General features: G+C 60.9%; 1 protein-coding gene across 3 annotated transcripts; it reads right to left on the reverse strand.

Moving 5' to 3' along the window:
• Positions 1–229: 229 nt before the first annotated feature.
• Positions 230–14,609, reverse strand: LOC134522426 (sacsin-like). 3 transcript variants are annotated; one of them, XM_063350091.1, is made up of 7 exons: positions 14,515–14,609; positions 14,047–14,134; positions 13,755–13,857; positions 13,263–13,409; positions 11,570–12,902; positions 11,245–11,333; positions 230–10,619 (listed from the first exon to the last, which is right to left on the reverse strand). In XM_063350091.1, the coding sequence occupies exons 1-7, from the start codon at positions 14,535–14,537 to the stop codon at positions 478–480; spliced, it is 11,925 nt and encodes a 3,974-aa protein (XP_063206161.1). In that variant the 5' UTR covers positions 14,538–14,609; the 3' UTR covers positions 230–477. The 3 variants fall into 3 exon arrangements, with proteins under 3 accessions (XP_063206161.1, XP_063206163.1, XP_063206162.1); XM_063350093.1 differs by lacking the exon at positions 13,755–13,857 and having other exon boundaries at positions 14,515–14,562; XM_063350092.1 differs by lacking the exon at positions 14,515–14,609 and having other exon boundaries at positions 13,755–13,885.
• Between the last annotated feature and the right edge of the window lie 1,395 nt (positions 14,610–16,004).

A 16,004-nucleotide genomic window follows, 5' to 3' on the forward strand; every position in this document is an offset into this window, starting at 1 on the left:
TTTCATCCTATTTTCTCCCCCTGTCCTGTCAAAGAGGGGCAGTGATAGAGTGGCTTGCTGGGCACCTGCTGGCTAGCCAAGGTCAACCCACTGGAGTCCTCTAAATCCCATCATCGCTACCTTCACATGCCACACATCCCCAGTCGCCCACGACTTCTCCGTGTCCCCTGACCACACTGTTAGTGAAAGGTCTACCAGCACCGCAACATTTATTATTATGGTACTTTATTTCCCCTGCTCTCAAGGCATGTCAATGGTAGATGCTACTCCACGACTTTCAGTGGCCTAGGGCCCCTATCTGGACCCAAAACCTTCCTGCCTTAGTCCAGCCTGGCTGCAGGGCTGGACAGTTTGAAATTGCCTGTGGCAGGTCTATGGCAAGTCCACGGTGAGGTCAGACAGGTCCACGGTGGGTCTCTGGCGGGTCCATGGTGGTGCCGTGGCTCAGCTGCCAGTGCCTCCTCTCTGGGGACATCCTCACATTCTGTCCACATAGTCCTGCAGCCTCCCCAGCACTTCTTGCACCCGCTTCAGTAGCTCCTCCTCATCCACGTTGTGGAAGGCCTCGCTGGGGATGACGGGGAAGGGGTGGTGACTTGGGTACTGTGTGGCCTTGCCATCCACGCCACAGCCGTGCAACGCCTCCACCTCCTCTGCCAGGCCTCTCAGCTTTGGCTCCACCGCCTCCAGCCATTGGGCCAGCCCCACCAGCTCCATTGGAGCCTCAAAAGCCTCATCATGGCAAAGTACGGCAGCCACCAGCGCCTTCTCCAGGGCCTGATGCACTTTGAAGAGGACCCAGTTGGGACAGCAGCATCTGATATCATTGTGGGCTGCCTGCAGGTCACTCTTGGCCTGCCGCAGCCACCGCTGCGCCTCTGGGATGGATGGAGTCAGGGTCATGGCCTCCTCATTGCACAAACAGGAGCCATGGCCTTCCTGTCCGCAGCAGTGGTGCTGGGCGGTGCTCGCAGTGTCGTGCTGCAGGTAGAGGCACCGCTTTGGCCGCTCGACAGCACACAGCTGCCCCAGGGTTGCCGGGCTGTTGCCATTCACCCCTGGCACCAGGCTGTGGCGGTCCTTCCCCGGCTTGCCCTTTGCCACAGCCGCCTCCTGCAGCCTCTTCCCCAGCTTTGGCTCCAGCACCGGTGCCATGACCTCCTCTGTCTCTGGTGCATCACCCACCAGTGGCACATTGTTCTCCTCCAGAACAAAGGCCAGGTCCTGTGCCTTCTGGCAGACCAGCATTTCACGCAGCACTGACAAGGCGGGAGCCTCCAGCTGTCCACCCAGGATGACATTGATCTCCTGCGCTAGCGTCTCCAGGACCCTCAGCTGGTGCCGGTTCAGCACCGTATCTGCATGCCGCATGTAGAGGAGTCGCTGGGCACCACCAGCGCGGCACACGTGGATGACCCGTGGCTGGGAGCTGCCCTCCACCCTTGCACCACGGTGGACCAGCACAGTGCGGATGACCTCACAGCACTGCACTTGCAGCTGCTCCCCTGTAAAGCCACAATCCCCCTCCATTCTCATCATAGACCTGTGGCTCTGCCACTGGAGCAGGGCCTCCAGCCCCATCCTAAACCACGGTGATACCAGAAGGGTCTGCAGACGCCTCTGCGCGGGGCAGCGAGAGCCGTAGCGACATGGTCGCAGACTGCCCTCCTCCAGCTGCTGCTCTGTCACCTCTGAGAGGGCCTGAGGCCGCAGGTGCTGCGGTAGCCTTTGCAGCAGCCACCAGGTGTTACACCTGGACTCCGGCAGCTCAGCCATAAACACAAAGGTCTTCTCCAAGGCCCTAGAGGTACTTGAAGACACGCAGTCATTGAAGTACAGCCTGTGGGATGGCTCTAGGCGGTCAGCAGTGCTCAGCAAGTACAGCTCAGACACAGCGGAGAAGTCAGGGGGCTCCGTGGCATCCCGCAGCAGCCGGAAGAAATGCCGTGTGGCCAGCAGGGCTGTCTTCTTCTGGGTAGGATTGAGGGTCCCGCTGACATGGCTCTCCTGGTGGATTTGGGCCAGGACGTAGCTGTAGTGACTCAGTGTGGGGAGCAGGACCACCCCAAGGTGTCGCAGGAGATCTGCATAGGCAGTTACGCAGGGGTGAGGCTTGAGGAGATAGGGGTAAAAATCAGCCTCGTCCGGCAGCAATAGCACCACTTGCCGTGGCACGGTCATTTTCCCTGACTTGGCCAGCACCACAGGCAGCTTAGCGAGGCGCCCTGTGTCCACCTCCTTCAGATGGGACTGCAAGAAGTTGTACACCTTCTGGAGCACGCTGGCCCGTGTCTTCACCTGCTGTTTCGTCTGGCAGGCTGCCCTGCACACCTGCACCAGGTTGGCCACCACCAGGGCGGTGGGGATCTCTACAAGGACTCCTATGGCCTTCAGGAGGTTCTTCTTGAGTGCCAAGGACTCCGGCAGGATGGTGGCTGTTGTCCACAGGAGCTCAGCCACATCTTCTTGGCAGTAGTAAACACTGCCCTTCAGGGCTACGGGCTTAGTGCAGGCTGCGAAAGGGGGGTGGAGTTTCATCAAATTTGGGGGAATGTCCAGTGGAGGCAGGAAGCGGATTGAGGCAATTTGCTGCAGGAAATTCTCTGACAAGGGAAGTGTGTCACCCAACAGTGTCTGCAGCATCTCCTGCTGTCGCACCTGCAGATCTGCAGCGTGGCACCTGGCCTGAGTGGCTTCATGATCTATCTCCCGGGCCAGTGCCACAAAATCCTCCACAGAGAGGCTGGTGCGGACACCTACCTCATGCAGGAAGTCCATAACAGCTTTCTGCTTGCAATGTAGCTCCACAAAGAAAGACTCGGGCACAAAGCGGTGTTGGAGCCGCAGAGTGCGGAAAGAGGTTGTGTTATTGTAGAAGTAGGAGGCCAGGCGCAGCACGCCACTGGCATCGGGTATAAAGGCCACAGTCTTAAAAGCTGCCACAACATCTTCTGTGAACTCATCGTCATGGGTGGTCTGCAGGGCAAAGAACAAGCGCAGAGCTTCCATATGCTGTTGCGCTGTGAGCTGGGACAGCCGAGGCAGCACCAGAGTCTTGAAGAGCTGCCGGTCATCTGTGATCTTCCAATGGAAATCCTTGGCCAGGTCCTGGTGGATCTCGTCTGCTGTGAGCAGCAATATGTCCTTCTCCAGGCTGTACAGGGCTTGTGCACCCTGGGTCAGTTCTGGGCACTGGCTTCTGAGCAACAGCACGTCGCGGTAGGGTGCCACAGCCACATAGTCCCCACCATACTTCTGAAAGAGAGGCAGGAGCCGGAGCTGATCCAGTCCCACCGAATCCAGTTTTCCCTGCACAAAGCGCAGCAGGCAAGTCACATCCTGCTTTGTTAAGTCCTTCCAGTGGAGACAATCTCTGGTGTCCGCCAGCTGAGCGAGAACAGCCCTGGGCTCTGTGGCCTGCAGTGTCCTTGTCTTCAGGTGGAATAGGGCAAAGCTAGAAGGCAGCAGGGACTGCTGGAGCACAGGGATGCCCAGTTTGTGCAGTACCTTGTCCACATCCGTCGCACACTGAAAAAGAACTTTGGGGAGGAAGGAGAGTGGCAGTAAAGGCTTCAAGTCTGTCTTACCACCCTGAACAGGCAGCACTGCCATATGCTGGAAACGATCTATGAATGACTTCATGTTCACCTCCAAATCCTCTTTGGTCTTTGCATCTGTGCGGACCACAGTGCTGAAGAACTGCCACAGGTCCTTGAGCCACTTCTCCCCTTCTGGGGTCCAGTTCAGCTGGCCCAGTGCCTCCCGGATGAACGGTTCGGCCTCCAGGAGGCTGAGCTTCTTCACAAAGCAAGGCAGGGTCAAATAAGAAAGGAACTTGTGGGCAAAGAGGTGGCAGTGGCGGGGGAAGAGGTGGGCAAAGGTGTTCTGAAAGACTGGGTGGTGGATGCTGAGGGCATTCAGGCGGCCATCTTCTGTGGCCAGCAAGGGCAGGCCTTCCAGTTCTTCCTTGGCTACATCTCTGGGCTCCAGGCAGTGTTTCAACAGGACGGAGCAGCTCTCTGGGGTCCACACGGGTGTCTCAGCCAGCACACAGGGCATGGGGAGTGCCAGGGCCTTGAGGAAGCGCCGGAGAGAGGCCGGCTGAAAGGCTACAGCTCCCACCTGGGCTGCAATGAACTCCTCATAGATCTCCCGCAGGTTGGTGAATGCTGGCACCAGGTTCATGTTCAGGCGCTGCAGCACCTCCTGGAGCTCTAACTCAGGCTTCGCCGTGAGGAAGTATGGCTCTGTTAGCACATCCCTTCCACCTGGAGATGCCCAGGTGATCGTCACCGTGCTGCCAGGGGGCTGCACACGGTACACAGGCACCAGGGGCAGGCGTGCGTGACTGAGGTGCCTATAGACACCCCTCACCATGTCCTGAAAGGCAGGTGTCACAGTGCCCTTTCCCACAGCAGGGAAGAAACGGAGGTAGCGAGAGACCAGGCGCAGCTGGCAGTCCTCCAGGCACTTGAACTGGAGTCCTTCAGGCCCCAGGGCTTCACACTGCCTCGTGAGAAAGGCACAGTACAGCGGAGTCACTAAGTGCCGGAGCAAGAAGCAATTCCAGGCTGCCTCTGTGCTGCCTTTGTCCTGGCGGAGATTGCGTCTGGCCGCATCCACAGAGAAGTTGGCGTTGATGTGTACAGGCAGCCCTGTGGTCAGCGGCAGTGGGAGGGTGCAGAAAGCTTTGCCCATGACTTTGTGTAAACTCAATGGCTTCAGGCAGCCAGCCACAGCCCCATAGGGCAGCCGCCCACGCACTGGAGACTCCTCAGCCCCCTCCTGAACGCCAATTTGGGAGACCACCCTCCACACGGTACTGTCCCTGGCCTTGCTGGTTTTGACTGTCACGATATAGGAGACAGAGATGGGGCTGTTCCCATCCGTGCCTTGGCTCAATCTCGCTTGAAAATCCCGTCTCAGCTCTGCATCGCCATCTGACAGCTCTGTGGTCACCCGCAGCTTCTCCAACAGCTGCTTCCCATGTGGGGGGATCTCAGAGAAAACCACGGTGCGGAGGTGCCGGAGGAAGAGCACCAAGTCCTCACCTTTCTCAGCCAGTTCTGTCTCCATGTCCCTGATGTCTTGGTCCCGCACGACCAGGTCAGACACCCTGGAGGTGGCAGCCCCAGTTGCAGTGCGCAGGGGCAGCCGGAAAAGGACACCCTGGTTCAGGTTGAAGAGGGAGGGCAGGAAGGTGCCATAAATGTCCGGAAAGTTCCTCTTGAATTCAGGGTTGACAGCGAACATCCCACCAGGACTTTCCGTTGTGGCTATGGGCACGTAGCATTGATGGGGATCAAAGACACACAGGGCACTGTCTCCAGTAAGGAAGGCTGGGCAGTCAGTAAAGTGGAAGACAGTGTTGAAGCCAAGGCCATATTTGCCTGTCACATCCTGCCGGCCTTGCTTGCCACCCACCCCCAGACGCTGAATGCCTTCAATGTCCTGCTGCTGGAAGGGGCTGTCACTGTAGATGCAGAGGGCAGGGCCCTGCAGGTTGTTCCAGTTCTCACTGAAAGTGGTACGCACTGGGTGCTGCCGGCGGTCCCACACAAAGTGTACAAGCTGCGCACCAGCATCGTCCGCATTCTGGAGCAACTCTGTCACCATATCACGAGCGCATGCTGGGTACTCAGCCAATATGTTCTTCAGACGTGTAGGCAAGTCTTCATGGGCACCAAATGGCTTTGCCCAGAGGCTGAGATCTGCAGTGGGCAGCTGGATCCTCTCCAGTGCCCAGTGACGTGTGGTAGGCACCCCACAGCACAGGGCCGTGTGTCGGGACAGCTTTTCATGGCACAGCGGGACATCTCTGTCCAATGGCACCCACGGCGTATCGTTGAAGTAGAGCTTGTCTTGTGGACGCAAAACGCCCTCCTGGTCAGGCAGAAAGAGTTGCTGGGCCTGGTAGGCATCCGGCTCTTTGTCATCTGCCATCAAGCCACAAGACACCAGCCGCAAGGCCAGAGCCAGCTCCGTGGCAGGCAGTGGCTCTCCAGCATGCATCTTCGCCAGGCTGCAGAGCGCTTGGGCATAATCATCCCATGTGAACGTGTGGCGCAGCCCCACACACTCCCAGAGATGGCTGTAGGACCGGTACTGCTCTGGGAGCTGGTGAAGATACGGGGCAGCCTCAAACGACAACTTCTCAGCCACAGCCATGACTGGCAGAAAGCGGGAGCCCACCAAGATGAAGGGCTCCCCTTGGGATGCTGCAGAAGCCACCTCACCCCAGATGGAGCGATCTCCCTGGAGCAGCATGTCCAGGTACATGTAGCAGCGGTCGGTGCTGGTCTGCAGGTTCTCCAAAGGGAGAGCGTTGGAACTGCGGCTCAGTGCATGCAGCTGCTTAAGGACTGTAGCTGCTGGCGGCTGACGGTCCAGCCCCAAGAAGGATGCAACGTCCTTGGGGAGGCTGAAGTTTTTTCCCAGCACTTGAGGAGCCAAAATAGGGTGGATGAGTCCCGCTAGAGGGGCATTGAGGTGATGGTAGAGCTGGGCAGCTGGCAAGAGCACATGTTCACCAGTGGGCAGTGTACCAGGGAGGAAGGGCACAGTCTGGAAAGCTGCCTGCATGGTGTTGTTCACCCTCTCCTCCACTGCATCCCGAAGCAGATGAAGGATGCAAGCAGCCCTACAGCAGCCCTGGGCATGGTCCTCGGTCCAGAGAAGCTGCACTGTCTTTGCCCGCTCCAGCAGCTCTGGCAGGGTCATTGTGTCCTTAGCCATGCCCAGCCTCTCCAGTTGGCTTAGTCTTTCTGGGGAAAGGAAGGCATCCCCAGTGGGGAAGCGCCCATCCTTAGGGTCATAGAGAGAGGCAGCGCGGCCTCTGGGATGCACCAGGTAACTGATGAGCTGCAGCTGGCCATGAGGGGTGGCAGGAATGCAGGGCACTGTCTGCAGCACTTTGTTCACATCATCGTGGGACATATCCAACGCATGGAGAAGCAGTGCATCCCGGTCAACAACAGAGAGGTCTTCCAAGTTGGGAAGCACAAGCTCGCAGTAAAAGCGGGGCCAGTCATAGGTGCCAGCATCCACTGCCTTCCCCAGGCCCCTCCGCACCTGCTCTGGCAATGCCACAGGTAACAAGGGATGGGGCAGGGTGGTGGCAAAGACACGCCTCGCTATGGCACCCAGAGTGGGGTGTCTGATCACAGCCTGGTGCAGGAAGCGGGCGTCCTGCAGTGAGCACCATGAGCAGCCATCCGAAAAGAGCCTGGGGCCATTCCTGGCTGCCAAAGCCTGGTAGAAACCAGTCACAGCCTCCGTAAAGGGGTAACGGGCGGTGTTAATGTCCGGCCAGAAGACATGATATTCATAGCTCTCCAATTCACCTGCCTCATGCATGGTGCGGAGGTGGTCCAGCGCCCGGATCCAGGCAGCTGGCACGGCACTGCGGAGCAGCACCCGGTTCCACTCACCCTGCTCCGCTGTGTCCCACAGCCCCTTGCGGTTTGAGAGGATGCTGAAGGCTCCATGCACGTGGATTGGCAGCCCTGAGGCAATTGGCATGGGAAGGTGGCAGAAGACTTGCCCCTCCTCAGCATCCGGATGTGACATCCACTTGCCATCTGCAGTTCGGGCAAGGGGAAGGGCCACACCAGCCATGGGAGGCAGAGGGTGGAGCCCTGCCTGTGTGTTCCGGTGAAACAGTTCCAGCAACTCCCCATCATCCTGGCACACCAAAACTAGGTAGCGCCATGTGGTCTTGGATGTCTCCTCACAGGCTGTGAGCTGCTCGAGGGCTGCCCAGCTTGAGGGGTCCCCAGGGGCTCCCAAGTCTCGGATCTCCTTTCGCCGCAGCATGGCCAGAGGCACGGTCTCCTCCACAGAGGTGGCCGTGTCTGGCAGCACCTCCAGGGACATCTCCCTCACCTTCCGCAGGAAGAGCAGCAGGAGCCGGTTAGAGCCAAGGAAGCCGGTGCCAAGGGACTTGATGCGCTCTGTACCAAAGGCCTCTGAGCAAATCTGTGATGTCACAGCTTCCTCTTCAGTGCGGAAAGGCAGGCGGAAAAGGCTCCCTGGGAAGGGTCCTGGCTCAGGCAGGCGGCACCCAAAGATACCGTGGTAAGGCCAGAACTGCTCAGCAAAGGCACGGAGGATGCGTGGTCGTCTGGAAAAGTCCAGGCGGATGCCAGGGCTGCCAGCCCTGGGCATGTGCTTGCTCAGATGGGTGCCATTGGGATCAAAGATGAGCAGTGTCTCCCCACTCAGCACTGCTGGCACATCTGTGACACGGTAGACAGAGCTGAAGCCCAGCCCAAAGCGTCCAATCTGGCCTGCCTGGCCCTCCTTCGTAGCAGCCCCAACCCGTGTGATGTTATGGAAGTCATCCTCTGTGAACAAGGCATTGTTGTAGGCCCAGAGAGCTGGGCCATGGCAGGCAGCCATGCCGGGGTCTAGCAGCCCAGAGTTGGCCTTTCTGCAGCGTCGGAGGTCCAGGAGGAAGCGGCACACAGTGGCTCCAGCATCCTCTGCATTCTGGACGATCTCTGTGAAGATGTCACCTTCCTCACCATACTCCCGGAGAATGTTGCGAAGCCGTAAGGTGATGGGCTCTGAGGGGCCGCAGGCTGTGAATGGCTCCGGCCCCAGCACCCGCGTACTGAGCAGCTCCGTGCCGAGGAATATGGCCGTGGTGGATGGCACTGCCTCATGCACCACCTCCTGAACATCCTCCTCTGCCTCCAGCTCCATGTCCAGGTACACAGTAGAAGCTGCTGGACGGAGGGCAAATCCCGAGCCTTCCGGGACCCTCACGGGAACTGGCACCGTGCCCCCGCCCTGGTGCCCCCGGCTCTTAAGCCACTCCAGGACAGCTACAGCCACCTGTAGCTCTGCTGCAGTGCCAGCTCTGGAGCTGCGTGCATCTATGTCCTGCCCCAGGCAGCGCAGGGCTGCAACCGCCCTCTCCTCACTCACCCTCGCCTCCACTCCCCAGGCCCTGAAGAGGCAGCTGTAGGGCAGAAAGTCAGGGGGCACCTGGGGCACCAGTGTCCCCAGCTCCAGCTCCTCAGGACAGGCCAGCACAGCATCACACGGCAGGGCAAACCCATTCCCGGTCCACACCACAGCATCATCTGGGGCAGCCCCAAAGGTCTTCAGGTTTTCCTGCATGTGCCTGTAGACGGGCTGGAGTGCGGGACCCACCTCACCCATGTCCCTGCATCCTGCCAGCTGTCTCAGCTGCTCCCACACTCTCTCGGGTGGCGGGGTCTGGCTCAGTCCCAGTTTCTTCTCTGCCTCTGGCACAAAGGCGTCAGTCAGGTGCATGGCCAGCCCCACAAGCGGCTGGTACTGGGCAGACCGCAGCTCCTTGGGGGGCAGGAAGGGCCGGTCTGGCTTTCCAGTGCACTTGGAATGAGGTACCCATGGTAGGGCCTGGAGCTGCCTAAGCTCTGCACTGCTGAAGCCAGCCAGTGTCTTGGGGCAGTTGCAGACCTTGATCAGTGCCTGTGCCCTGTCCAGAGCCGCTGTGTCACCCTGACTGACACTTGCTGCAGCCTCTAGGATGTCCAAAGGCAACAGGCACCCCTCGCCGTGCCGCAAGCCCAGGGCTCTCAAGGCACGGAGGACAGGTGGACTGCAGAAGGCGGCAGGAGGAAAGTGCTCAGGGCCCAGCAGTGCCTGCAAGGTGCTCTCACAGGGGTCGTAGAGGTCCCGCGGACACCTAGGGCCCTTGGGGGTCTCCAGGAAGGCCAGCGTGCTGCAGGCTTGGAGGAGCGGGGGACTCTGTGCAAAGAGGATGTCTCCGTGCTGCAGCACCCAGAGTAGCAGAGCCTCTGTCTCCGCCGCTCGCCCTGCATAGGCACCACAGGCCACGGCTCTGATGGCCTCCAGCGCCACGTGGGCTGCACCGATGAAGGACCTCTGGAGCCTCTCCAGGAGCCGCCGGTCAACTTCATCCCGGCACTGCAACATGGCCTTTGGCAGCACCACCTCTCTGGGCAGCTCCAGCTGTGGCTCCAGCGCCGGGGTGTCACCAGCCGGTACCAGTTCCGTGGGCTGCGGGGTGGCCAAGCAGGGCAGTGGGCTGAAGAGGGGCAGGGCAGCCAGTGTGGCCCTATCCTGCTCTGTCAGGGATGGGATGTCTGCCACATAGAGCCGGAGGGTGTCCACATCCGCAGCAGGCAGTGTGGCCAGGCGGGAGGCCACAACTGCAGTCTCCTGCCTGCCAAGGGCCCGCAAGGCATTGAGGGGGGATGGAGGCAGGACATAGCGGGACAGGCAGCGGTGCCACGTGCCTGGTGGCACCACTGGGCAACCCAGGGCTTCCAGGACAGAGGTCACAGCAGGTGGCAGGCACTGGTCCTCCCATGCCTGGAAGATAAGTCCAGACTGGGGTATCAGTGGAGCCAGACGGATGCTAGGGGCATCCAGTGCGGACAGAGGGATGAGAGGGAGCCCCTCCAGAGGGCCCAGGTCTTCCACGTGGTGAGCCAGGAATTGCCACAGGGCTGAGAACCAGGAGGCTGGTGGCTGCGGGGGGCCTTCAGCTGGGTACCAGGTCACTGGGGTTGAAGATTGGGACGTCCAGGTGGAGGGCAGAGCCAAGCGTAGGGTCTGGGCAGTCACGGCTGGGTCCAGCACAACCAGGTTGGGGAAGAGACCTGCGTACGAGAGGCAGAGGCTGGATGAGGAGTATGTGGGACCCGGGACCTGGCAGGGGATCCCAGGATTTGGGGGAAAGAACCTGAGATCTGCAGGGGGGTGGGAGGACCTGGGCTCTGGAGGGACAGTGGATAGCCTGAATAGGAGGAACAGGGGAACCCCGCATTGGTGGGGACAGAGGAGATCTGGAAGGGAAAGAGGTGTTGGGGGGACCGGTATTAGGGGGCACAGAGGTCCTCAGATGGGGAACACAGGGAGACCCAGGATCCAAGGGAGCACGGAGGGAATAAGGGAACGTGGGAAAAACAGCAAGGACAGGGGAGTCCCCAGAGACACGGGGAGATGCAGGGTAGGAGAGGTGGCCCTGAGCTCAGACAACGCACCCCAAACCGGAGAGAGACGGTGAGACTTGGGATCTACAGTGCTGTTGAACGGATGGGGGCAGCCCAGAGGGGGGCATCAGACAGGGACCAGGGACCCCAGGTGTGTACAGGGAGTATCAGCCTGGTACAGGGGCACATTGGGGCTGCAGAGGAGCCCAAGGATGTACAAGGGGGCCTAGGGCTGTTGGGGTTGAGGGAGATCAGGGGACCCAAAGGCGGCCCAGGCACCCCTGTCTCTTACCTGCCTTGGCGATGCCTCGCAGGAGGCTGTCCAAGCCTGGCTCCAGGTCCGACGGCAGGAAGGACCCGGCCAGGCCAGGCAGGAGCTCCCTGTGGGAACAAATGGAGGTGCTGGGGGACTAGAGAGGTAACGGGGGGCAGGCAGCTTCCTGGCTCAGCTCCCACTCGGTGAAACCAGGGGAGAGGAGGAGGGCGGTGAGGTGCCCGCATGTCCAGGTTCAACCCTGGCCCCCCCTTTCAGCCCAAGAGCAGGAGCTGTGCCATGGGCAGCCGGCTCACCTGCCCAGTCCCACAGGGAATGGGGTCACTTGGGGCCGCGGACTCACCTGGGGCAGTCGGACGTGTCCACGTAGACAATGTCTGACGCAGTCCCAAAGGCCACGAAGGTCCCATTGGCGCGAGGCAGGAGGGGGAGACCCCGCAGGTCAGCATGGCACCCATCCCCGGCCACGTAGCGCAGCAGGGAGAGCCGGTCGGCAGCCGGGAGGCCTGCGTCCCCATGGCGCCGCAGCACCTCCCGCACGTGGCCGGCCGTGGCCTCCCGCACACCCTCCGCCATCCCCAAAGCCAGCGCCCTCCGGACATGGGCTGGGACCTCAACCACCGGCTCCCCAGCTGCCACCAGCAAGGCCCGGAGCACCCGCTGTGTGGCCATGTCCCCCGCGGCCTCCGGCAGCAGCAGGGCCTCAGGGGCCCGCAGCCACCTTGTGACACTCTCTGCGGCTGGCGCCAGGGTGCAGGCAGCTGCCAGCTCCTGGCAGACATGGGTCACCAAAGTGCGGATGCGGCCAGAGCTCGGCGTGCGCTCGGGGTCTGGCCAGATGCTGTAGGCGTCTGCCCCAGGCAGAGCCGCGGCCACGGCAGCCATGTGCCTGTAGACCCGCGGCAGGAGGCCAAGGAGCAGCAGGGCGTTCCAGCGGGCACCCTTCTCGCCCTCCTCACCCTCCTCAGGCCAGCGGAGGTGGCGGCGGTCGTCGGAGAGGGCGAAGGGGGCGCTGGCGTGGAGGGGCAGCTCTGTGACCGTCTCGTCTGTGGCTGGCAGGGGTAGGAAGCAGCACAGCCGGCCTCGGCAGGGCCCACGGAGGGGGTGCGCCAGGCTTACCTCGGGGCAGCACCCCAGCCCTGCGCCCAGCGCCACTGCCGGCCCCTCCGTGGCTCTGCCTGTGGCCACCAGCCACTCACTCCTGTCCCGCCCCCCATCCCTGTGCAGGGCCATCAGGCACCACGCCAGACTCAGCCCCTCATCCCCTGATGGGCCTGGGATAGGGAGAGGCTGAGGGGATGCCACAAGGGTCCCCAGGAGGGTCTGGACCCCATCAGGGGCCACGCGGTGCAGGGCCACACGGCGGACATGGCGAAGGAAGAGGAGGGCAAGAGGGGCCTCGGTGAGGAAGGCCTGGAGGAGGCTACGGAGGCGCTCAGGATCCGAGACCCCTGCAGCGATTCCTGAGGGGTGCCGGCGGAGGGGGAAGCGGAAGAGGGTGCCCTGGGCAGAGCCACGGTGCTGTCCCACAGCTTCCAGCCCAGCCCAGAAGGGCTCGAAAAGACCAGGAAAGTCCTGGGCTGCAGAGATGTCCCAGCGGCCACCGGCATCTGACAGCACCTGGCATTCGGGGTCCAGCACTCCCAAGGATGGGGGGCTCAGCACACCTGGCAGGTCTGGGGACATGGGAACCATGAGGCCACAGGGATGGCATGGCCACCACTGCCTCCCCAGACCATCTGAACCCACCAGCGGCCCAAGTGCCCACCCAGTACCCTCAAATTCAGCTCCCCAGTGCCTCCCGTGATCCCAAGCTTAATCGTTATTCATCAGTCCTTCCTCAGTTTACCCCTGCAGCCCTGCCCTCCTTTGCCCCCCAGCCTCCCGGTGCTCCAGTTTTCCTCGCTTCAGTCACAGCCCTCCACTTATCACCCCCTCAGTGCCCCCCAGTACTCCCCAGCACCCGTAGTTCAGTGCCTCCAGTACAAACCACGTCCCCAATTCAATCCCAGTGGAGGCCCCCAGTGCTTCCTTACCGGTCAGGTGATAGACAGAGGTGAAGCCCAGGCCAAAGCGTCCCACAGTGCTGGGGTCCTCCCGCTTGTGCGACACCCCTGGGCGCATGAGCCCTGTCCAGTCCCGGGGGGACATTGGGGCGTCATTGTAGGCCAGGAGGGCTGGGCCTAGGGGATCCAGACCGTGGGTTAAGGGAGACTTGGGATATGGAGGGGGGGGTTTGCCACCCGCACTCAGCCCCTCATCCCCTGATGGACCTGGGGATGGACCCCACCCTCTCAGTCCCCCCTCCAGTCCCACAAAATCCCCCTCAGTGCCCCCAATACCACTGAGTCCTCCCAGTACCATCAGTGCCCCCGACACACCCCAGAACACCTCATTGGTTTCAGTTTTCCCAGTCCACTCTCATCCCTCTGCAATTCTTCACCAGTACCCCCCAATCCCTCCCAGTATCTGCCAGTGCCACCCCTGCGCTTTGCCCAGTCTCTCCCAGTGCCCGCAGCGCCTCTCACCCTGGGTGCCCTTCAGTCCCCCTCTGGTGACGTCGAACTCCCGCTCATCGGACACGAGCACGACCTCGTTAGCACCAGCATCGTCCGCATTCTGCACCAGCTCCTGCATTCAGGGATCAGCGCCTGGACACCTGGGTCCCCCCCAGCCCCCAGAGAAAACCACCAACCCGCTCTCCCATCAAGGTCCAGAGGCTGGTGCTGGGCAAGGACCACCACCCTCCCCAGCTGCCTGCAGCCTGTCTGCCCAGCTGGGCAAGAGAAGCCCAGGCGGCTGGGTTCCCCGGGGTCTCACCTTGAAGATCTGCCCCCCGTCGGGGTACTTCTGCAGGACGTTGTGCAGGTAGTCAAGGAAGGTGGGTGCTCGCTGGCAGAAGGCCTCCCTGCAAAGCAGAGAGAAGGGTCAGGGGGGCCTGGTCTCCATGGGTAACCGGGACCCCCATGTCCTCCTCAAATCCCCCAGGATGTCCCCCTCCTTCTGGGGTCCAGAACGCTATCTCCTCCCGGGACCCACTGAAACAACCACCTCCAAGGACCGCCCCCCACCTCCCCAAGACCCCCATACCTTCCTGGGACCTTCCAGCAGCCCTGAAACTTCCCCATACACCCCCCTGCAAGCCCTGAGCCCCCCCCCCATAATCCCCACCTCCCTCAGTAACCCTTCGGGTCTCCCCAGTAACCCCTGAGCCCCCAGTGAACCCTGGAACCCCCCATGTCCCTCCATAAAACCCCAATAACATCCTAGTGCCCCCTCCCCACTCACACATTGGGCTGCTTGAGGGCCATGACGGACACTGCAGGGGGGGACACCTGGGTCCCTGGTGAGGAGCTGCTGCGCCGACACCCACCCGGGTCCTCTTCAACAGCGCGGGGGCCCTGGCCCCGCCCCCGTGAGCCGGCAGTTTCGTTTCTCGGCTGCACACGCCTCAGCCTCTCAGCTCTTTTTTTTAACCCAAAAAAGGAGTGTAAGACCATGGCAGTGGGATGGGGTCCCTTGGGGTATGGCTGTGGTGCAGGTGGCCACGGCGATGGGGTGGGAGCCGTAGGTATACGGCTATGGGGTGACGGAGATACACGGGACGTAGCTATGGGGTGGGATCCCCATGAGCAGGGGCACATCACTACGGCGTACGGGGACATGGAGATGTAGCTGTGGGGTGGGATCGCTATGGGTCAGGGAGACGCTGGGATGTGCTAGACGGAGGGGGGTGCAGAGGACATGGCAGCGGAGTGGGGAGAACATGGAGACAGGGAAATGGAGCAGGGAGGATGTGGAGCATGTATATGGGGTGGTGGGTACATGTGGGACATAGCCATGGAGTAGGGGGGGACTCTGGGACATGTCCGTGGGATGGGATTGCTGTGGGGTGGGGTATATATGGGAACACGGCCATGGGTTGAAGGGCTGTGGTGGGATTGATGAGAGGGAAGGCTTAGCAGGTCTCTTCCAACTCCCCTTGCCCCTGGTCAAAAGGAGATTCTGGGTGACCATGGACCCACCTGACTCCTTCAAAAAGGTCAGTGCCTAGAAGCATGTCCCTGCCTGGTGGATCCGGTAGATCGTACGTGGCATGTCACCATGGACAGGCAGCTGAGGACATCCCCTGTCACAAGAACTGTGGGAACAGAGGGAATGGGAGGATACGAGGACCTGGAGGACACTGAAAAAGGCGTCTCCAGGGACATAGGCACTGGGGAAAAAAAGGACATGGGCTGTCCCTGTCTTGAGCCTGGGGGTGGTTAAGGACAGAAGGCCTGGTGAGGTATGGGGCCAGCAAGGATCCATGTTGTGAACTCAGCTGGGCACTGAGATGGGCCTATGGCCGTCCATAGCGGTTTCCGAGGTGAGGTAGGACCAGGTGTCACGGGCGGAGTGATTCACTTCGCTCATAAGAAAGAAGTGGCGAAATATTTATCAATATAAAACCCTGATTTAACAAAGTTAGCAGTGAATGCGACAGTGTTTTACAACATTCGATGGCAAGGTGGTACGCTTGGTTATTTACTGCCCAGAGGCCAGGGTCAGAGAGAGCTGTCAGGGAGACCCTCCCGTTGAGTCAAGGTTCAGAAAGGACCCCTGGCTTTCTCAACTCCTTCTCCGAGAGGAGTCTGGGTGCGGCTGGACCCAACCCTAGTCCCAGACTTGGTCAACGGTTTGTGCACAGTCAATCCTTATATCCCTTAGCTAAGATGTCAAAGTTTAGCATGCTACTAGTCACTTACCGAGGATCTGTTGCGGCAAGGAATCTCTCA

The sequence above is a fragment of the Chroicocephalus ridibundus genome, chromosome 12 (genome assembly GCF_963924245.1).
Source record: "Chroicocephalus ridibundus chromosome 12, bChrRid1.1, whole genome shotgun sequence".
NCBI classification, from domain to species: domain Eukaryota; kingdom Metazoa; phylum Chordata; class Aves; order Charadriiformes; family Laridae; genus Chroicocephalus; species Chroicocephalus ridibundus.